The sequence below is a fragment of the Marmota marmota genome, unplaced genomic scaffold, assembly GCF_001458135.2.
Source record: "Marmota marmota marmota unplaced genomic scaffold, marMar, whole genome shotgun sequence".
NCBI classification, from domain to species: domain Eukaryota; kingdom Metazoa; phylum Chordata; class Mammalia; order Rodentia; family Sciuridae; genus Marmota; species Marmota marmota.
This window is the reverse complement of record NW_026000101.1, coordinates 14,330,460-14,352,469: the sequence shown is the minus strand read 5'-3', so window position 1 is coordinate 14,352,469 and position 22,010 is coordinate 14,330,460. Positions and strand designations below refer to the sequence as shown.

The window sequence follows — 22,010 nt, the reverse complement described above, 5'->3', positions numbered from 1 at the left end:
GCCTGCGCTCCCACCACCTGTTCACCAGCTCCAGGCCTGGGACACGCTGGGCACAGCCGCCCACATCAGGAGGGGTTGCAGAACTCAGAGACTGGTGGATCCCCGAATCGGGTGTATTCTGGAACCCACTAGAGCCCTCCAATACCCTGTGTCATACACTCCCGGGAAGTGCACCCCGGGGTGCTTACTCTCCGCTGGGTAGCCGTCGCCTTGCAAAACAGCAAGGGACCCATACAGCTTTAGACCCAATGAACTGGGCAGGGCCAAGGGTTCCAGTCCAGAGCTCCCTGGCCTCAGTTTCCCCGTCTGTAAAACACCTATGACATGCCCTCCGAGCTGCACAGCTCCCTCCTCTTGCCCATCCACCACTTCCGTTATCGACCCTCTTTGAAGTGCTCATCTTTGCCCGCTCAGACTCTTGAAAAACCACTTGGCCTAAGCTATTAGGTATCCACATCACACAGCCCGCCCCTGAACCCAGGTGCTAAGACCTCAGAGCACCCCGAGGGCTCCATCTTTCTCCCCAGGTGACTGCCATCTTGTCCCCGAAGCGCCTCAGAGCCCCCTGCTCAAGGTCATGCTGCTGAACAGCAGGTCTGTAGTCTCCGCCTGTTTTTCCCCATCTCTTTCTGACCCTTCCCGCTGTGCAAGCAGGTCTTGGGACCCCTCTGAGCACCTAGTCCATGCCCCTCTTTTGTGATCTGCTACTGAACAGGACTTTCCTTTGCTAGAGCAATGGTGCTGTCACCCTAGAAGGCTCAGTTTTGTTCCTAATGCCTCTATTACATTTTCTCTATAGCCATCTCAAAGCCTCAGAGGTAAAATAATTAAGGGGAAATAGAGCCATATAGCAAGGTTCTCATCAATTCAAGCTGTACAATAAACAGGCAGATGAAAAACAAGGAGCACCATCCCTTTAGGGTGTTCTCTCTGGTGAGCTAGTCTTTTAAACCCACGTTTTCCTCAGTCATTGTCCCCTGGGTTCCTAGCAGCCTAAGTGGAAAGCCAGAGTCCTCTAAAAATAGCCTCCGCCCCATCTTATCAGGGTCTCACACCTTTTAGCTACTCTAGGGTAGGGTGGTTTCCTGCAGCTCAGCAAAATATGAAAACAGGGAGCAGGTAGTGGCAGCTGTGAGTATCAAGGGTGGTCTGGCCTGGGGATCAGAATCCCTGGCTCCAGCCCCAGCTCTGCTGCCCACCCAGAGTGACCTTGAGCAATGAGGAGTGGCCAAAATGGTCTCTAGTGGAGGGAATCAAGAGGGCTCAGACTCTCATTTGGAAGACTTTCTAGCATGAGGAAGTTAAAGTGCCAGGCATGAAATCTGAGGCATTCCCTTGTGAGGAGAGGTTGGGAAAGGAGCAGGAGAAAGTGGCTTCCCAAGACCTCAAGAAAGAGAGAAGTGGACAATAACATTTGTTTCAGAGAGAGAGAGGGTGGCGAGAGCTAGGGAGGGAATATTGGATTTGACAGAGGGCCTGGGTGAATTTCACCAGGGCATTGCAGAGGATTCAAAAACACGATCTACCAGTGACCCTTGTCCAAGCCTCAGTTTCCTGCTCCTAACAATGGGGATAAGAACGTCATCCATTTCCTCCAGGTTTGCTGTGGGGATTGAGAAGTTTCTGGGAAAGCCCTCAGTGGAGAGTTGGGCACCTCGTGATGGTATTATTATTGTTAGTGAGGGACAGAGGTGGGAGCTGAAGTGGAAATAATTTCCAGTTCTTTTTAAAAGCTTAAATGTTGGAATAGGTGGCATATACCTGTAATCTCAGCAGCTCAGGAGGCTGAGGCAGGAGGATCTTTATTTCAAAGCCAGCCTCAGCAACTTAATGTGGCCCTGAGTAACTCAGCAAGACCCTGTCTCTAAATAAAATATAAGAAAGGCTGGAGATGTGGCTCAGTGGCTAAGCACTCTAGTGCCAAAAAAAAAAAAAAGCTTGGAGAAGGAAGGGAAAGGTGGTAGGAGCCAGGGACAGAGCACAGAGGGAGGAAGAGTGTGACGGAGGAGAAGAACACAGGAGAGGGGAAGGCAATTATAGAAGAACCTAAGGGGTCAGAACTGAGGATCTTCCTTAATGACTTGCTGAGTGTCACAGATCCCACAGGTGCCCTTCATCCTCTGTAACCAGGTTGAGCAAAAAAGGGTAAAAGAAAGCAGATTCTGGCGGGAGGCCCCTGTGTCCCCTGGCAGATTTCAGTATCTGCAAAGGAGCTGGGTGATGGGCCATGAAGGGTGGCTTGACCTGCCCAGGGGCCTCCTGACCTTGGCTTGCTTATTTCTGAAATGACGTCATCTATCAATGACTCCTACTGAGCCCAGTCATAATGGCCTTTTCCAGTCAATGTTTTGATTTTTCAGTCTTACTAATGGACCAGCCAGGCTGCCAACATTTCTAAAGATGCCTGCTCACTTTCCCTTAAAGCCAGAACACCAGATAGATCAATTATTTGGCTGCTAAGAGCCATTATCAGCTGAAAGCCACAGGCCTTCTACTATGGAGCAATGTGAGTTAGCACAGTTCCGGGGTCACTTCCTCCCTTTCCTTTTTTTGGTTGATGGTGGTAGGACATGATCTGATTCTCTTTTGCTCGTAATGATAATGAAAGAGGGAGCTCACTGGAGTCAACCTAGGACAAAGTCTGGACGGTTTTTTTTTTTGGTATTAGGAGGTACTAGATCCTTCTCTGATCTGAAAAAATGAACAAACTCAAGCATTGTTTCCATTTCTCCTTCTCTTATGTCTTTTTGCTTTTTAAAAACGAGCTGGACCTTACCTGGCCTGGGGAGAAAAGAGGGAGGCAGAGGGAGACGGACCCCACCCCAGTGTACCTGTCTCATTTTATCTGCCCAGGGTCCCCAGCCCCAGCCACCCCTCGCTCTGGGGTCAGTAGGATGGTGCCCCCAGGCTGGTCCTGGAGATGACTGTGGTGTGGAAGGTTATGACCACCAGATGTTTTGCCCAGAGGAAGCGTGGGAGCAGATATGTCTCTTGGCCTTGGTCAGCCTTCTTCGTGGACTGGCTTTCTGCCTCTCCCTTCAAAGCTGGTGCCAGTCATAGCCCTCCTCTCCTCCCAGCCCACACCCTCTCACAATCTCATCCACTCCCATGACTCCGACCACCCTGTGATCCCGAGTTCTGTGTCGGCCTGGACCTCTGTCCTCAGCTGCAGGCATCTGTAACTCCTGCCAGCTGGACAAAAGCAATAGGATGTCCCAAAGGCACTTCAGTCCAGCAGGCCAGAGCCAGGCTCTTCCCCCTTCCTCTTCCTGTGTCCCCGGCTTGGTTGCCAAGGATACCGTCCACCCAGCCACCAAGCCAGAAGCCTCCCTTCCCTTCCCCACCCTCACATAAGGCCACCCAGTCCTGTCAGTTCTATCCACCACCCCAGTTGTCAGATCTCTGTGAAGTGGAGCTATGGCCGTGTCACTTCCATTTCAAGGAGTCCCCCTTTCCTCCTACAGACCTGTTTCCTTACCATGGTCCCAAGCTACTTTTTTTGAAATCACACAGATTGGGGTAGACCCTCCCCCCAATCTGTGTGCCTTCTGATCATGGCCCAAGCCCACGGTGTCTTCCTGCTTCTGCTGTCCCTTCTGCCTGGAATGCCATCATCCTTCAGAACAGAGCTCCTCGGTGCCACATCTGTGCTCCCACCGCCCTCAGCTCCAGTCACTGTGTGTTCTGACTGGGACCATCCACTGACCTGTCCATCTGTGGGGAGACTAAAACCCCCTTGAGCATGGGGTTTGTGGCTCATTTATTTCTGCCCCCCAGGGGTCCACCTCATGGCTCAGCCGTTGACATAGTGCAAGCACTTTAGGGCTTAATTAATGGCTGCCTGTTGGATGAATGAAGGAGTAAAGAACAAGCAAAACCAAGCTCTGTGATCTCCACGACAGTCACTCAACACCAGCCAGCCCTTGCAGCAAGATTTCCTGTTCCAGCAGACCACCCGCTCCATGAGGGCACATGCCATCCGTTCTGCTCCCTGCCAAGTCCCCAGTCCCTAAGGGCCCCCACACAGTGATAGCTAGTGAACCAATCCATGATCTCATCTGAAACTCACAGGGAGAAACGGCAGGTATAACCACCCCCTTTATGTAATTGGACAGTGAACCCCAGCAGGCATTGCTCCAGGTCATCTGGCTGGAGGGTAAATTCCAGAAAACTGAAGTGTTCTTCGGGGTTCCATCAGCTTGAGGGACGAGAGTCCTAATGTTGTGTTAGGACTTCCTAACTTTCTAATGTCCACTTTAGTTATTTGGGATCTTTTTAAAAAGAGCAAGTTCTGGTTCAACAGGTATAAGATGAGGCTTGAGATTCTGAATTTCTAATGAACTCCTTACTTCTAATAAGCAATAATATGTTTATTAGATAATAAGCCTCATTTCTCCTAACAAGCTCTAATAGTCATAATTAGGTGATACTGATCCTGCAGCCACAAGCCACCACAGGTTAGGCATCAAGGTGAGTGCCGGCCATTGATGTGCTCTCCTGCCTGTTGCATTTAAGATAGGGTTTTGTAAAATCCACAAATGAATTTATCTAAGCCCTGGCTCAAAATCAAGGGCTCTTCCTGGCCAGGACACTGCTTCCAAGTTTGGTGTCTGTGAGCACAGGATGATGTCTGGCCAGTACTGGGATGTGGACCCAAGACAGCTGACACTCTGAGACAGCAAAACCGCTCAGAAGTGTATACATGTGAAGGTGATGGAGAAGGAGACGGGAAGAGACTTCCTCCATGCAAACTCGGGAAGATCTAAACGTTTGGACTGGATTGTGATATTGCACACATCTGTGTATGGATTTTATATCAGGTTCCACCTAACCCCATTAAAAAGGCCTGAGATGGCTTAAAATAAACCTATGCAGGCAATGTAACTGGTAAGAACAGATCAATTTAAAAGGGCAGAAACCTTGAAGATGAGGATCGTGAAACTCTTTAAGGATCTAATTAGCACTGTGAACCCTTGCTCGGGAAAAGTGAACACATTAATACACACAACAGTAACCTTGTCATTTCAGTGGGCATGAGGATCCCCCTGAAGTCCATTCAAAAGCAGGTTGAAGACACCAAAAACAGAGAATAAGGAGAGGAAATTCTGCTGCATGCTGCCTGAAGGCACCAATTGTATTTGGACACTCAGATCAGCTCTGAGATGAGTCATGGAAGCCACGGGAAAAAGGAGTCGAGATGGATTGGAGGGCTCTTTATATCCAATAGAAGTTGAAACATCAGTCTTTCAGAAGAGAGAAACGTTTCTATTCTTCATATAGTATCAGGATAGGGCACTGGGTAGAAGGCAGTTTAGCAGAGTGGTTAAGAGCGTGGACTCTGCAGACCATCCCCCTGATTTCAAATCTAAGGTCTCTCAGTTACAGACTCTATCTCGGGTAACTTTTAACCACGCTTTGGTTTCCCCATCGACAAAGTGGGGTGATTGTGGGGATTAAATTAGTCACGTGTAAAATGCTTAGGACAGCGCTTGGGACAGTGTCAGCGTTATGTAAGTGTGAGCTATTCTGGGAAGGGAGCAGGGATCACAGGTACAATCAGATTTCCTGCCTAGATTTGAATACCGGCTCTGCTGCTGATTAGCTTTCTGGATGGTCGACTGGTGTCCTTGTAAGGAAGGTGAACACCCACACAGAGGAAGCCATGGAGGTAGGAATCAGAGCTCCGAGTGATGGGGCAGCAATCCCAGGAAAGCCAGGGCTTGCCGGCTCTCCAGAAGCAAGGAGAGAGGAATAGGACTGATCCTCCTTTCCCTGATTCTCCCAGAAGGAGCAGGCCCTGCCAGACACCTCCATTTTAGATTTCTGGCCTTGTGAACTGTGACAGAATACATTTCTGTTGTGTTAAGCTGTCTCGCTTGTGGTAATTTGTTGTGGCAACCCTAGGTTGAGTCCTGTCACTTCACTTCTCCACACTGAAATTTCTTCATCTGTAAAATAGGGATGATAAAAGTACCTACTGAGTTACTAAGGTTGCATTAAATAGCCAGGCACAGTGGCGCACGCCTGTAATCCCAGCGGCTTGGGAGGCTGAGGCAGGAGCATCGAAAGTTTAAAGCCAGCCTCAGCAAACTTAGCAAAGCCCTAAGGAATTTAGGGAGACCCTGTCTCTAAATAAAAAAATTAAAAAGACTGAGGATGTGGCTCACTGGTTAAGCACCCCTGTGTTCAGTCCCAGTACCCCACCCCACTACCCCCCAAAAATTACATGAAATAATGTACATAAGACCTAAGCATGGTGCCTGGTGTGCAAGAATTATGGCATAGTGCTTGCTATAGAAGGTACAGTGACATAATGGTCAATTGCAGCCTGAAGGAGGGTGTGGGTGGTATTCCATTGCTTCTCTGTACTATAATTTATTTCTCCAATATCCTGTTGATGAACTTCTATGGGGTTCCCAGGTTTCTTGCCGATACAGATTGCACCAGCCAATTTGGACATTTATCTTTGTTCAATACGGTGAGCAAACTAGTAGGCTAAATTCCTAAAGTGGAATTGCTGAGTCCAAGGGTGCGAGGACCTTGACGGATATGGCTTCTGCTGAGGTGAAGAGGCTACACCAGCATATACTCCAGTCCCCGGGAGACCACAGACCTCCCCCTGGGCTGGGAACACTGGCAAGCCCACGGTTTTTTTTTTTCAGTTTCTTCTGTCTTTGTCATTCTGATAGATGATGCTGATACTTCATTTCTCAATTTGCTTTTCTGTCATTCTGGGCCAGGTTTGTTACCTATTCACATGTTTATTGGCCATTTGGACTTCTTTTTATGTGAATCACCTATTCCTTTCCTCTTCCCACATTTCCCCAGGGCAGTTCTATTTTTGTTGTTTGCTCTTGTAAGAACTCTCTGTCGAGTAAACAAATTAGCCTTTTGTTCTGTGTACAGCAAATATATATTTTTTCCGATTTGCCATTTGCCTTTTGCCATTGTTCACGCTAATTTTCATATTGTTTGTTCAGAAAATACAAAAAATGTATGCTACCAGCTGCTGCGGGTTAAGGTGACAAGGTTTGCATTTATAAAACAAAGAATGAGAATAGGAGTGAGGCCCACAAGCTTTTCTATGAGTGCTTTCTAGATTGTAGCTGTCAAATCCGATAATAACGCTGGGCATTCATTCATTCATTCATTCAATAAACAGCACCTGAGAGGTGCAGGGCTTTGTGCAGGCCCCTGGGACACGGAGATGCTTGCCCTCCAGCACCTTTGAATCTCAGGCGAGATGGGGTGCAGCAGGACAATGCAGTCCCCCCAAGGACCTCTGGCGGCCTCTGCCGTTTGTGCTATGATGTTGGCTCCCTGGAACCCTCTCTGGTGTGGAGGAAGGTGAAACAGCTGGAGCTGAGCCTGGGGGAGCCAGGGGTGGCCTGGATGAGGGAAGCTGCAGAGAAGTGGGGGAAGGAGCCACCAAGAGGACGACAGCTCCTTTCCAGGGCAGGTGGGCAGGCAGCTGGCACAGGGAGATGCTTTCAGAATCCTTTCCTGGAACTCTTGCTTACAATGACCCCTGTGGTGACTCAGACACTGAGTTGGCCCCAAGAGATGCAAAACAAAGATATGGGTTGCTTGCGTATGTGCACACCCACACCCACACCCACACCTACCTTTCTAATTTAAACCATTTGACAGCTTCGACTGACGCGTGGACCTCCAAGGCTCACCATGCTCTGGGATGGGGCTCACAGCAGCTGCAAAAATCGACAGACTCAAAACACTATGTTTAGTGTCCCTGCTTTTCTGGAAGGTGCTTTCCTGTATGACTAAGAGAATGAGCTCAGCCAGAGAAAATAAGGGCGGACAAGCCAGAAAACAAGGCTTTTAACAAGAGCCGAGCCTCCTCTGTTCACTACGTCTTCCATGATAGTACCAGGCCTTACAGGGCCTTAAGTCTCATCTTGTCAACTCCCCAATAGCCACCACCAGCCGAGGCACCTGCCCTCTCTGGAAGACTTCATCTAGTGGTCTGTCATCTCCTCACAGCCCATAGTGACGGGGCTCCCTGCCTCATGAGTCAGTCCAGTGCATCCCCGGGCATTATTATTGTTAGAAACTTCCTTAGGCTGATCTATGTCTTGGTGATCTCGGTGAATCCATGTCTTCTGCCCTCTGGGAAACCAAGACCATTTCGGTTATCTTTTTCCTGGGTCAGCCCAGTAGGGGTTACAGAGAGGAACCACGTTCCTCATGGTCTTTCTACACCTGACAGCCTGCTCACCTTCTCTGTATCAGTCAGCATTACCCGAGAGAAGGCCACATGCACAGAAGAAGTCACCTATGTGGCCAGCGGACATATGAAATGTGCTCAGCATCCTTAGTCATCAGGGAAACAGTGAGGTGCCCTACCTTCCACCAGAATGAAAAAGTACCGACAATACCAAGAGTTAACAAGGACTAGAACTCTCACACATTGCTGGTGGGAAAGTAAAATGGTACCATCACTTTAGAAAACTGACAATATCTACTGAAACTAAATATGTGCCTACTCCATGACCCAGCATATCCTATTTCTGGGTACATAATCAAGAAAAAGTAAGTGGTTACTTCTACTGAAAAACAGACTCATAGCACTATTTCTAGTTTCCAAATATTAGAAATAACCTAAATGTCCATAACAGTAGAGCAAATACATCAATTATGGTACATTGCATATAGTGGAATACTACAGTGGAATGAAAAAGAACAAACCATTGCTACGTGAAACAGCACAGATGAATCTCACAAACAGGGTTGGGTGAAAGAAGCCAAGCCCAAGGACATACGATGTTCAACACAGTCAAAGCTAATCTGTGATTTTGAAGACCAAAATCATAGGGAGGTTGACTGGGAGGGCGGTATAAGAAAGTCTTCTGGGGTTAGAAATGTCCCTTATCTTCACCTGAGTTTTTCCATAAGTGTATGTATATATATTGGTGAAAATTTGGTGAGTTTTACACTTAAGGCTTGTACTAGACTGTCTATAACCAATGCCTTGTGAAAAAAGAAAAAAATTCCCTACCCAACAAAAGAGCAAAGGCCCAGGGTTGGGTTCTTGCACAAAAGCGAGCGACCGTGGCCCTTGTTTGACACCCTGCTTTCATCAGTTCAGCTGAGATCTCCCCCAGCTCTGGGGCCAACATGGCAATAGCGGGCCATGGACGGTCACTGAGAACCCCACATCTTCCTCGTGGCTGCTGAGCCGTGTCTACCCATGCTGGGCTTGCAGGTGGTTTGTTGGGCCGGAGACATCCGAGACATCGGGGGACTGTGGGGAGGGGGAAGAGAGGAGTGATCTGAACTGCCAGGTCCTTTATCAATACCTCACACCCCCTGAGGAGAGCATGCAGTCCAGGCTCCAAGCGCTGCTTTGTGAAGGCTGCTGTCAGAGGGGCGGGGCTGCTGTCAGAGAGGCGGGGCAGGGATCCTATTGCAGGTCCGAGGGAGCCCCAGGCCCAGGCTCATCTGTAACCAGGCTGACCCAAGGTGAGGTGTCTGTAAAGAGGGGCTCCTGGCTCAGCCCATCGCTCTCTCCTCCTCCAAGGGTGGTGGATGAAGAATTGGCACATGGGACACCATCCCAGAGAAATACAGCAACTGGCTCAAGATCACACAGCCAGTTTTCAACCCAAGTCAGGATTTGTAAGCAGGACCCCGACTCCTATCCAGTGCTCCCTCTGCCATGGTGCATTGGCAGCTTCCTAATGCCCCCAGGGATTGGACATTTTAATGGGTTGAAAGTCACTAGGGAGGACTGGTCACAGCTGCAACAAGACTGAGTCTGGCTGTGAGACCTTCAGGGTGTGTGTCTGGCCTAGGAACAGATCGCACACCTGTGCAGGTGCCCAGAACCCTGCTCTCAGAGGAACCTGGACTTGGTTGAATGCTTAGCAGTCAATAACTTGAAATTATTAAGACTTTTTTATCTTTGAAGTTGAATTTTTTTTCTTGTACCGGGGGTGTTTAACCACCAAGCCACATCCCCAGCCTTTTTTTATATTTTATTTAGATTCAGGTTCTCCCTGAGTTGCTTAGGGCCTCACAAAGTTGCTGAAGCTGGCTTTGAACTTGTCATCCTCCTGCTCCAGCGCCCTGAGCCTCTGGGATTACAGGTGTGTAATCCCTGCACCTGGCTCAAGTTGCATTTTTAAGGGGAAACCCAAGTGGACAATGGAGCATTCACCAGTGCTTCGAACCTCAGCTCACATGGGTTCCTCCTCCTGCTGCCTCTCTGCTTCCTGGCATGGGTTCATGGAGTCCCGCTCCCCTGTCACTAGACACTGTGGCCCTCCCCATTCCTGCCCAGCTGCCACTGGATCCCTCTGCATTCCTACCATGTGCATTCAGCTGGAAACCCTATAGGGCAAACCTCTCAGCACCCCTTCCAGGTCCCTAGTGTCTTGCCCAGAGGTTGCAAAACCCTCATTATATTGCACAAGACACTAGGGACCCAAGACAGGGGTGGATGAAGGATTGTGCTGGGGCAATGACCAGTGGAAAGGGAACTGACCTGGATTGACACCCCACCTCCAGGGCAGCCTGTGTCCATCCTGCATCTGCAGGAGGGGGAAAACTGGCAGCCAGTGGACACCTGGGGGGGGGGTCACAGCGTTAAATAATAACTAAAAAACACTATGACAGATGGAGAGAGAGAAAAATGAACAGAACAACCTCATAGTTTAGTATCTTCCCTTTTGAACAAAGGACCCCACATTTTCATTTTGCACTGGACTCAGCAAATTCTGGGGGCAGCCCTGCCTGGGAGAGTTCTGCAAGGCAGGGTGAGAAGCTGGGCCACCTTAGGGAGGAGCTCTTCGGGGAAGCAAGCAGACATGGGACTTGGACCTTGGTGGTCCAGGGAGCTTAGTCCCCTCGACCAGCTCTCTCCCTTTGCCTCTCCTCTCCCCATGCCTCTCCTCTGTCTGGACCCCATCATGGGTGACAACACACCCAGGGACATGGAACTGCAGCTGTAAAAGTGGTTGTTTTTATAAGCTGCAAAGCTCTCTGCACATGGGAAGGATGGCTATTGGCATAATTATCCAATCATATTTTATGACCTTGACCTCAGCTCTGAACTCTGAGGAAGTGACACCAAACTTCCCTTACTCACTTGTCTACGCCTTAGACAGCCAGCCGAGTGCTGGCTGACTCTTCCCTTGCTGGTCCGCTGGCCTGGGTTAGGATTTGTTTGTTTGCTCTGTTCCCTGACTGACAGTTGAGCTCAGTTTGCAATAATCACACCTTTCTTCTGAGGCAGACCAGGGCTGAGATGTGGACCGGTGATCACGGCCCTCTCCTGGGCCCCACCTGTCGTCTCTTGCACTAGGCAGGGGAGCGCTGCTTCCATATGGCCACCCACAGAGGCTGTGCCAGGAGAGAGGGCTGGGAGCCTGTGTCGAGGGAAGGAAGGCCCTTTGAGGGCTTCCTGAGGCTTTGAGGGCACAGGGGTGGGGAGAGAACATTCCAGGCTACAGACCAGCATCAGCAGGACCTAAGGCTGGAACTCCAGGGATGCTCCGGGACAGGTAGTCTTTATAGTGCAAAGGGGAAGGCCTGCAGCGGGGTTAGGGGGCTGGGAAGGCTCCAGAGGTCCCCAGGTCCCGAGGGTCTCAAACCCTAGGAGGGGAGGACGCTGTCAGTCTGCCCTAATGGAGAGCCAGAGGGGCAGTTTGCCCCTGGGAACAGCATGGGAGTGACTTTCACCAAGATTATTCGGGGGCTGAGGTGAATGTGGCCAGGAAGGAGGGAGAGCTGAGGCAGAGTGACAGGCCAGGGTCCCAGCCACACCAGGCTGTGATTCTACTCCTGTGAGCCCCACGCAGTCGTCCTAAGTTCACAGAGACAGGGAGGGGCACGGTGAGTGCTGGGGGCAGGGCAGAGCAGGGAGTGGGCAGTGAGTGTGTAAGGAGCACAGGATTTCCTGTGGGATAGAGGAACGCCTTCCAGAACGCCCAGTGGTGATGGTGGCAATGACGGGAACACGCTTCATGCTACAGAACTACACACTGAAAATGGGGAAGGCTGGGGGTAGCGCAGAAGTGGAGGACTCCCGTAGCGTGCACAAGGCCCCGGGGTCCCAGCTCCAGCTCCAAAACAAACAAGGTAGAAAGTCAACGTGATGTTTGTTGTTATCACAATTTTAAAAAGAGAGAGAGAGAGAGAGAGAGAGAGAGAGAGAGAATATGACGGTTAGACATGGGGTGGACAGAGGCGGGAGGCAGGTGTTTGCCTAGGTGGCTGAAGGCAACAGAGGTGCCAGAAGCCAGGTGTGGAGATGGGGACAAGGTGATCTGGGGGCAGTGGCTCAGGGCTAGCCACGTGGGGAGTGTGGGACTCTAGGAAGACGTGCCTGGCAGGGAGCCATGACTCAGGAAGGCTGGAGAGCGGCCACCTAAGTCATCACCACCTGAACCCTGGGAGCAGGGCATTGTCCAGGAGGCAGGAGGCTGGGCCACAAAGGAAGAGGGAAGCCATGGTTTGAGCTTGCCTTCTCGTTTAGCCATAAGGAACAGAGACTCCTTTAAGGTGTCTCGGTACAGCAAGGATGGCATGGGGACAGCGTGACCTTGTAAGGATTATGGGAGGACAGGAGTCGTGGGAACTGGACTTAAGCCATGGCCATCCAGGCCTGAGGGAACAGGAGCCTGGTACCTGTGGGGCCCAGCCTTCACCCTTTCTCTCAGGTTGCATGAACTGTCCCTCTCATGAGGACTCTGGCCCCCTTGCCACATCACTTCCCACACAGCCTCAGTGTCCACACGGTCACTCCAGCCCTATGCTCTCTTTATGTCCCAGGTCAAGACTGTCAGAGGTTGAATTGTGTCCCCCACTCCCACCAAGATGTACCTGTGAATGGGACTTTACTCGGAAATAGGGTCTTTTCAAAGGATCAAGTTAAGATTAAGGTTACTAGGGTGTCCCTAGTGCGGGCTGACTTTCGTCTTTATAGAAAGGGGAAATGCTGACATCTACAGAGCGAACAGGACACAGGGCGCAGAGAATGTCAACTCCAGGCCTGAGGCTACCAGAGTGAGGAAAGAGGCCTGGAGCAGACTCTCCCTGGGAGCCCTCAGAAGGGCCCCCTGCCCACACCGCCTGAGTTCCCTCCGCCAGCCTTCAGTGAAGCCACTCAGTTTGTGGAACTCTGTTGGGGCAGCCGCCAAACGAATACACAATCAAGTGAAGAAGCTCACTGCCCGACTCCCCTCCTTCCCCACTTTCCCCTTCTTTCCTTCCCAGTCCCCACCACCATTCTCCTTCTTCTCCCCCTCACTTTGTCCTAGGCCAGCTCATAGGCCATAGACCAGCCAATCACTTGGCTGCTCTCCAGCCAGACACCCACTCTGTCCAATCCGCTGAGAGCAGAGGGTGTCCCATGATATAAAGTCTGGCTGCCTGAGCCATGTTTCTTTTGGAGATAGCTCTCTGGGGAGGGACAGGGGACATATTACTAGCTCTCTCATGTCTCTGAAGCTAAAGCGAGAGCAGTGGGCAGACAGCAAAGTCCTGGGATGCAGGATTTAGGGATGAGGGATGGTGATGTAAAATCCCTTTACCAAAGTGTGTTCCAAAAGAGAGACCCATGCACCAAGAGATGTCTCTGAAGGGTCAAGTGGGGACCCAACCTTGCTTTGCCCATCTTCAAGATGTTCCCCAATGGAAATGAGAAGAGAGTATAACTGGAAAATATTCTTTTGAACTTGTGACTCTGCTCTTCCTGAGCCTGGGGAAGTGTGGTCCATAAATCAAGACTCTTAAGTGACTCCTCCCAAAGCATCCCCTCACAGACGGTGCTGGAGGAACGTGGGCAGAAGTGAACGGGCTCCCCTCCTGCGAGATGCAGGAGCACTGTGTACTGGGAGCACCCCCTTCTTAGAGCCTTCGCTTCTGCTGCTGCCCTGATGGATGGCCTCAGCCCTTGACCCACTAATTTTTGCTGTCCAATCTGCCAAGTTTTATTTCCTGGCACAGCTTGTAACTTCTATTTTTTATATTTAGCAGAGGCTTAAGGCTTCTGCCTTGGAGATGCAGGGTTGGCAGGATGAGCCGTAAGTATAAAATAGTCCACAGATTTGGAAGACTTAAGTTTCACTTCATTGCATTTTTAAATTTACCTAGCTGCCCTTTTCTTTTTCTCAAGAGCTTTTACTCAGGACCCAATTTATAAGGCAGGTGACAGAGGAGCTGTTCTGGCTCCCGAGGGTCATGCTTAGAGTCCCTGCCCCTTCATCATTCATACCCTTCCTGCTTGTCGCTCTGCTCTGGGATTCTCATCCCCAACCCCAGGTCTGGTCCAATCCGTCCACAGTCCACATTAAAGATGGTAAATAGGATCTGAGAAGACCAGGGGTTTTCCAGGGTCCCAAGGACCACAGACCAGAACCCAGGTGTCTGCATTTCCTGTACCTCTGGGCCAGACACAAGGCCAGGGCTCATTGTAATGACTGGCACTTGTTGAGACCAGGTGGACTGCGTACCAGCCACAGGTCCCGTCTCATCTGCTTTTTGATACTTAGCCCTGACGCATCCTATGGGGTGAACACGGTTCTTCTCACAAGAAATCAGCCCAGTGACTTTTCAACTTTTTATTTGAGCTGCACAATTCTTTGTTCAAGAGAAATCTTAACCACAACCCCAAATAAGAATCAGGTAAAATTAGAGGTGGGCCCCCTCGCTTAACCTTAAACCCCTACAGGGATCTGGAGGCACTTTCTCAGGGGTCTTCTGAGAGCTCAGTTTAAAAACTGCCCATGCCATCCAATTCTATCTATTCTAGAATTGGAGGCCCAGAGGAGGGGAGGAACTTAGTGAGGGTCACTCAGGGAATTACTATTACAACTAGGCCTGCAACCAAAGTCCTGGGAACTTCAGTCCATGTTCCATCCCTGACACCTCTTTTATTAGGAAACAGAGGCCTTATAGTAACAGCTCTAACATGCAATCTCTTCCACGCTGTACTTTAAGCCTGGGCTTGCAGTGGGCTCTAGTAATGTGCTAGTTTCTTCTTCCCCCACTCCATGTCCTCCTTGCCTCCAGCTCTCCAGGCCACTGACCACAGGAGGAGAATCCTACTTTCCAGAACCCACTGCTGTGAGCCAAGTGGATGAGTGTGGCGTGAAGCCCACAGCGCCATCGTTTACCTTAGGAGTCCTCCATTCTTCCCAGATTATTTAGTGCAATGCTTCATCGCTCTGTAATATTCACAGGACACTTGACATTAGAAAGGGCTTTTTAAATCCCATGAAATAGGGATTTTGAGTTCAGCCACACCTTGGGGTGTATAAATGGTTCTACCACTTCAACGCCACACTGGAACCTCTGGGAAACAAATCATTAACCCTCTTGGGTGCCATAAGAGGAGACTCAGGAAATTTGATGATCGTACCCCTGGGTGTGGCATCTCTGGGGGTGGCCTGCTGCCCAGCCCACATCCCTCCACTAGCAGACCCGTATCCACCACCTCCTTTGCTCTCTGGCTCAGTCTTCAGTTCCTTCTGCCCCAGCTGGCTTTCCTATGGATTTCTTTCTCCCCGTTTCCTTGTCTTGGCTCACTCATTCCCAAGGGTCCCATCTATGATTCTTTATCTACGGTTTTATTGCCAGTCATCTAGAAAAGGAGTCAGCTGGCAAAGATATATAGGATATATATATAAGCACAGGAAGCTCCTGGGGTCCTCAAACTGTTTGATTTCCTGGAGCTATATCCTGTCTGGTCCTGTCCCTGTAACACCCCTTCTTGGGTGGTTCTAAGGATGGAACACAGACCTGAAGCTCCCAGGACTTTGGTTGCAGTGCTAGTAGTGAGTGTCCCTGGGTGACCCTCACTTGGGTGGTTCTAAGAGTACCAGAGGTGACTGGGTTTTGTTTTGTTTTTCAAACTTTGTTTCATAAGATTCCAATTCGGGGAGCAGTTTCTTAGAGACATGGTGACATGTCAAAAAGATTGGGGAATTTTGTTTGCAACCTACCCCTCTTGGAGACATCCATTGCAGAGTAGCATAAGAAAACTCAGAGAAGTCCCAAAGTCTAGATCTCGGAGAACCTGACACAACCTTGAACCCGTTCAAGCACTGTCTTAGCTGTTTGTTGCTAGAACAAACTACCGGAGGCTGGGTACTTTATGAAGAAGTTTATTCAGCTCAATTTTGGAGGCTAAAGATTCCAGGTGAGGGCCCTCCTGGCCACGTCACAACATGATATATGACACGATGCTGGGAATGTATATGAGAGGAAGAAATCACATGGCAAGATAGGAAGCTGGAGAGTGGGGAGGTCCAGTCTTGCTTTTTTATAACAACACCCTCTGGCAAGAACTAACTCCTTCCATAAAAGCAGCATTAATCCCTCCAAAGGGCAACACCTTCCATGACCCAATGACCTACTGCTCTGCCCCACTTTTTAAAGGTTCTACCACTTCAATGCCACCACACTGAGGGCCAAGTTTCCAGCACAAGAACCTCTGGGAAACAAATCATTAAAAAACTGTGTTTTGTAGTCCACGGGGTGCCAGTTTGGAGGCCCCTCTGGACTTCTCTGTGAGTTGGTCTGGAAACCTCTGAGCCCTTCAGTAGGGTCCCTCTTGGCCTTAGGATAGAAATCATAGATCCACCTTCTCTCCTGGCTTCACTTAGGAAAATCCAAATTAGGTTGCTTCCAAGGACCTCAAGGAAGGTTTTTCATCTATACCAGAGCATTGTCAGACAGCTGTGCTTTCTTTGGAAGAAAATGGAAATGGATCAAGGGGGGGCCCATTTATGGTCTGAACACTGCATTCTTGGGGTCTGGTCAAAGGAAGACGTCAGACCAGGCTGAGCCATTCTTAGAGGAAAGGATGGAGCTGGGGTTGCTGTATTTGGGAGGCAAGTCCTCCTTATCAAGCCGGCTGTCACGTCTTCGGATTTCTCCTAAAAATGTGCCCACACACTTGCAGACACACTAATCAAATGTACTCTCTCCTTTAAACGAAAACTCAACTTTGCTTTTAGTTTATTTTAGGTTACTTTTAATTGCTTTCAATTAACAACTAATTCTAGGTGGTAGATCAGGTGGTTGTTTTCTTGTTTCATTTTTTTCTCCTGTGGAAAATTCCATCAGTCACTTCACAGCCGAGTCACAGGTTTTGTTTGTTTGTTTGTTTGCACGGGGGGTCTGAATAAAGCTGCTGTGAAGATGGGGATAGCAATTATGTAAGTGTGTGAGGGCTGCTGGAACAAAGTGCCTCACGCTGGGTGTCTGGAACAATAGGAATTTATTGTCTTGAAGTTCTGGAGGTTAGAAGTCCAAGGTCAAGGTGTTGGCAGAATGGTTTCTTCTGAGGGCTGTGAAGAAGAACCGGTTCAAGGCTTCTCCCCCAGCTTCTGGTGTTTTCTGGCTCTCCATGGCTCGTAGAAACGTTCTCCTGACTGTGCATCGTCACATAATGTCCTTCTTGTGTGTATGCCTCTGTCTGAATTTCCTCTATTAGGACACCAGTCACATTGGATTAGGGGCTCATCCTACTCCTGTATGACCTTGCCTAAACTTGATTAATTATATCAGCAAAGACCCTATAAGGGTCACATTCTAAGTAAGGCCCCATCCTTCCTTGTGTTACTGAGTCACTGAGGTACTGGGGTTAGAACTACAACACATAAATTTGGAGGGGCCAAAGTTCAACCCATGGCACTGCTTCTGTCCCACGGTACTTAAGGAACTTGCAAGCTGTTGCATCCCACACCTGCCCATCAGGAGAGATGGCTGGGGGCTCGGCTCAGGTAACTTGAAGGACAGGTAGAGACAGATGCAGAGATACAGCAGCTCTGCAGCAGGTTTACCTTTCCCAGGAGGAGAGGAGCCCAGAGCCTCCTCCCGGCTGACTGATCAACAAAGGCAGGTAGGGGACTGGAACTGGGTTCAGTCCCATGAGAAACTTCCAGGGTGGGGACCTCTGTGGGGAGGGGACAATGTAAACCCCGATCCTGCCCACGGGAAGCCACATGGGGGACATTCACAGGAGTTGCATGGAGAGGTGTGGGCCCAGTGCCAGGCCACGATGCACTTGGGTTTGTGAGGGGTCATCAAGGCTCCTCAGGGAGGTGAAGTACGAACTGGGATTCTCATGTTATTGGACAATTTTTGTCATGCTGATGGATAGAAGGACTCAATACCCCATTGTCCCCCCAACTGCAAGAGACTGTGTGTGGTACAGTGGGAAGCACTCATGCGCTGACATCAGGGGTCCCAAGTCAGGCCCCAGGCCATCCCTCCAGTTCTTCATGGATAAATGGCTTTAATTTAAAAATCTGGTTTACAGGAGATGCTGAGGAGCTGGAAAGAGTCAACAGGGAAGGAATCTCAAGGCTCTAGAAAGCAGCAGACATAGAGTCTCAACACAGGAGCTGAGTTTCATCTGTGAAAAGGGAACCCAACGGCATCCCTCTCCAATGAGAGAGAACAGGCGTGGGCCCTGGCCTCCCTGGTCCCCATAGGCCAATCACTTCTTCCCTTTGGACCAGCTCCCTTGAGAGTGAAATGAAGGGCCCAGGCTAGACAGTGTCCCTCCGCCAGGACATTAAGTGATTCTATCAAAAATGTTTTGAGACAATACAGGCTTGAAAAGCCAACAGACTGAAGTACAATTTGTGGTCATGTGATGTGGGTGACTCACTTAACCTAAGTCCAATGTCCCCGTCTCTGAAAGTGATGGTAAATAGCCCTCATGGGTTAAGTTTGAAAATGTTCCTGAAGTGTTTAACATGTGGCTTGGCGTTTGGTAGTAAAAGTTAGCTCTTATCAGAGCCTCTGTTTGGTCAGGATTGAATGAGTTGTGGTAGGTGAAGGGCCTGCCCGCAGTAGGTCTTCCATGAATCACGGACACTGCATTTTCCCTTTAAAATGTGGTCCTGGCGGAGCTGTCCCCATGATTCCCACTGGGGCCTTGGGTAGAGGGGGAGGGTTGCCTGGAAAAGAATGTGAACTATTTGAAGAATAAAATTGTTTTCAAGCCCTCGAGCCATTTTAATCACCCATTTGCTCATCTTCAGTAGCTGTGCCCCTTACAACCAACGTGAACCCATTCAACCACCCGCCTAGGGGTTCTACCTTGTTCAGTTTCTTAGAGAATTAGGCCCAAAACCAGAGAGCTATTTCCAGCATGATAATAATTATCCTGGCAATTCGTAAAACAGGCCCAGGCCGCCTCATGACGGACAAGCACCCTTTCACTTGAGAACAAACCTAAGGAGGGTCTTTCTAAGATTTCTCTCTTTCCGGTAGGTCACAGATCACACAGAAACTTGGAAGACAAAGGTAAATCCCACCACGCCATGTCCTACAGACGAGAGCTAGAAAAATACCGTGACCTGGACGAAGACGAAATCCTTGGAGCCCTCACAGAGGAAGAGCTCAGGACGCTGGAAAATGAGCTGGACGAGCTGGACCCTGATGTGAGTGGGCACTAGGGGAACACGCTGCCCCAGGTCAGGGGCCGCGCCCTCAGCACCGGGTGGGCAGGCGTGTCTTCCCCATTGCCACTGTCTTCTCCTTATATGGCAGTGACACTGAGTAATGATGTCTTTGTATGGTTTCTTAAAAAGTGCTGTTTAGAGTTCTCCAGGAAAACCGATCCAATGAGATAAGGGTAGATACAGAGGGTTACTATGAGCAGTTGGCTCAAAATGATTTTGGAAATTGACAGATCTCGCAAGATCTGCAGTCGGAAGCTGGAGACAAGGAGAGCTGGGGTGCAGCTGGGGTCTACCTGCTGGTGGGCAGAAGGCCCCGGAAGAGGCAATGTTTTAGTTTGAGTCCAAAGGCAGAAATCAGTGCCCCAACTCCAGGTGGCCAGGCAGGAGGAAACACGGCACCCTGACAGGAGGGTCGGCTTCTTTGTTCTGTTTGAGCTTTGGATAGATTGGATGGGGCCCATCCACAGGGGCAGCCTGCTCTCCTCAGTCTTCAGATGCAAATGGTAATCTCATCCAGACACACTCACAGATACAACCAGAACGAGGTTCCCCAAGTGTCTGGGAACTGTGGCCCGACAAGTTGGCTCATAAAACCAACCGCCACAAGTCCTTTTCTTGTTAACCCAGCATCTCTTTGAACCATAACTAATTTTCAAATAGGGGCAGTACCAAGGTTGTACTTCTGCCTAACACGATACAACCAATCTGTGTACCACAGGGAACAAATGAACCTATTCCCCAGAAGGGGTGGTAAAGTTCTTGAATGCTGTTGACTCTTCTCCAAATCCTGTAACCTAAACATTATGATGGAAAATGAACAATACTTAAATGCTATCAAATATAGTCAGGGGTGGCGGCACACACCCTGTAATCCCGGTGATTTGGGATTCTGAGGCAGGAGGGTTGCAAGTTCAAGACCAGCCTGGGCAACTTACAAGAGAGTCCCGAAATGAAAAATAAAAGGACTGGGGATATACCTCACTAGTAAAGTGCCCCTGGTTTCCCAATACCCCAGGGGGGGTGGGGGGTGGGGGGGTGAGGAAACAAAACCCCACAATGGTGTAAAGTCAATAACAGTTTATGTTACATAATAATGAAATGAGAGGGGAAAACTAAAGATATTTGCTACATACACACATTCATAAAACAAAGGAAATATTCATGACAATTATTGTCCTCATTCCTATAACTGGTCAGATGCAGGCGGCTTGTATTTAAAATGACTTCTTTCCACCACCCGTTCTGTCATCCTGTTGCTTTTAGCGAGCACCTCAGCTGATTGAGGACCTTCATTCTGAAGGCTCTCAGCCGTGTGTAGTCCTTCTGGGGTGGGTGGTTGACTTTTCCATTGACCTTGATCACAGGGCATGGCGATACTGAGAGATGCCTACAGGACCTCCCATGTTCCAAGCTCAGGCTTTGTCCCCTCTACTGTGAACTGGGGGTACAGTTTCCACTTGGTGGCTGGGATCAGCCACCCCAGCCAGCGCTGTGGCTGCCTTCTCAGCCTGTTGATTCCCAGGCACAAGGAGCCCAGGTGGCCAGGGGGAGCCTTACCTTCCTGTCCAACGGATCCTTATGCCTCCAATGAGAGAAAGCATTCCTCTTGTTGCCCTGTCACTTCTAGACAAGCAGAGCCTAAGGTCAAGAGAACAGGAAGCAAAAATGTTGCCAGGAGTCCCTGGGGACACTCCCATTTCCAACCTTGACTCCTAAATCTGTGAATCCTGCCTATGGCCATATATTGGCCCCCTGATTCAGAGCATGCGCAGCCTCCTGGAGCGCCTTGACTAGGGCCCGGCAGGCCACGGACACCTACCTGGCTGCTGCTGTCACTGGGTCTTCCAAGGGCCATTCCACTGTTCTGTCAAGTGCAGTGCTTTTGGATGGAGGGGAACATGCATTGTAGAATGAATTAGTTGAGAAATAAAGGACTAGAAGAATTCCTGTCACTTGTTTGATGTTTTATCATTGCATTTCATAGTTGGCACATTGAAGAAGTTTTAATTTAATTTAATGCTCAGAATTCACCTCTGTGGTCAGGATACCCAGTATTGATAAGCAGAAGGCTCCCTGGTAGTGTGTTCTTTGGCAAGCCATGCTGGAGTAAGGGGCAGGGTCTTCATGCTAAAATTATATCCCAGCATAAGGTCTATGCATAGCACAAAGAAGGCAGATAATGAATGCTACTGAATTTGGTGCATTTCTATTTGATGTATTTTTAATTAAAAATGGAATGTTTCATGCCTTTAAAAAACAGTCTTCATTCAACTCTGGCCTAACAGTGATCTACCAAACAAACAAAATTTTAAAAAAGCACCTCACTTTCGTTTCACTAGCGCACAGATAATCACTGCTGATGTTTAGGGAGCACAGTACAGCAGGAAAAATGCAAAACTGGAGGCTAGAGGTCCCATTTCCACCCCTGTCTCTGATACCCAGTGTGACCCGGGGCCAGTTCCTGTCCTTCCCTAGGCCTCAGTGTCCCATCCATGACATGCTGGAGTTGGTTGGTCCCTTTCAGGACTAAGCTTCCATGAGCTTATCACCTGGTCTTATCCCCAGACT

General features: G+C 49.5%; 1 protein-coding gene across 3 annotated transcripts in view; it reads left to right on the top strand.

Moving 5' to 3' along the window:
* The window catches only part of Tmod1 (tropomodulin 1), a 76,033-nt gene that overhangs the window by 340 nt on the left and 53,683 nt on the right, over positions 1-22,010 (top strand). Inside the window, exons 1-2 of one of the 3 annotated variants that reach the window (XM_048783324.1) lie at positions 579-594; positions 19,252-19,421. In XM_048783324.1, the coding sequence (XP_048639281.1) occupies positions 19,302-19,421 (120 nt within the window). In that variant the 5' untranslated portion in view covers positions 579-594; positions 19,252-19,301. Of the gene's footprint in view, positions 1-578; positions 595-19,251; positions 19,422-22,010 lie in introns of those variants that run through there. The other 2 variants (XM_015492286.2, XM_048783326.1) reach the window with 2 other exon arrangements.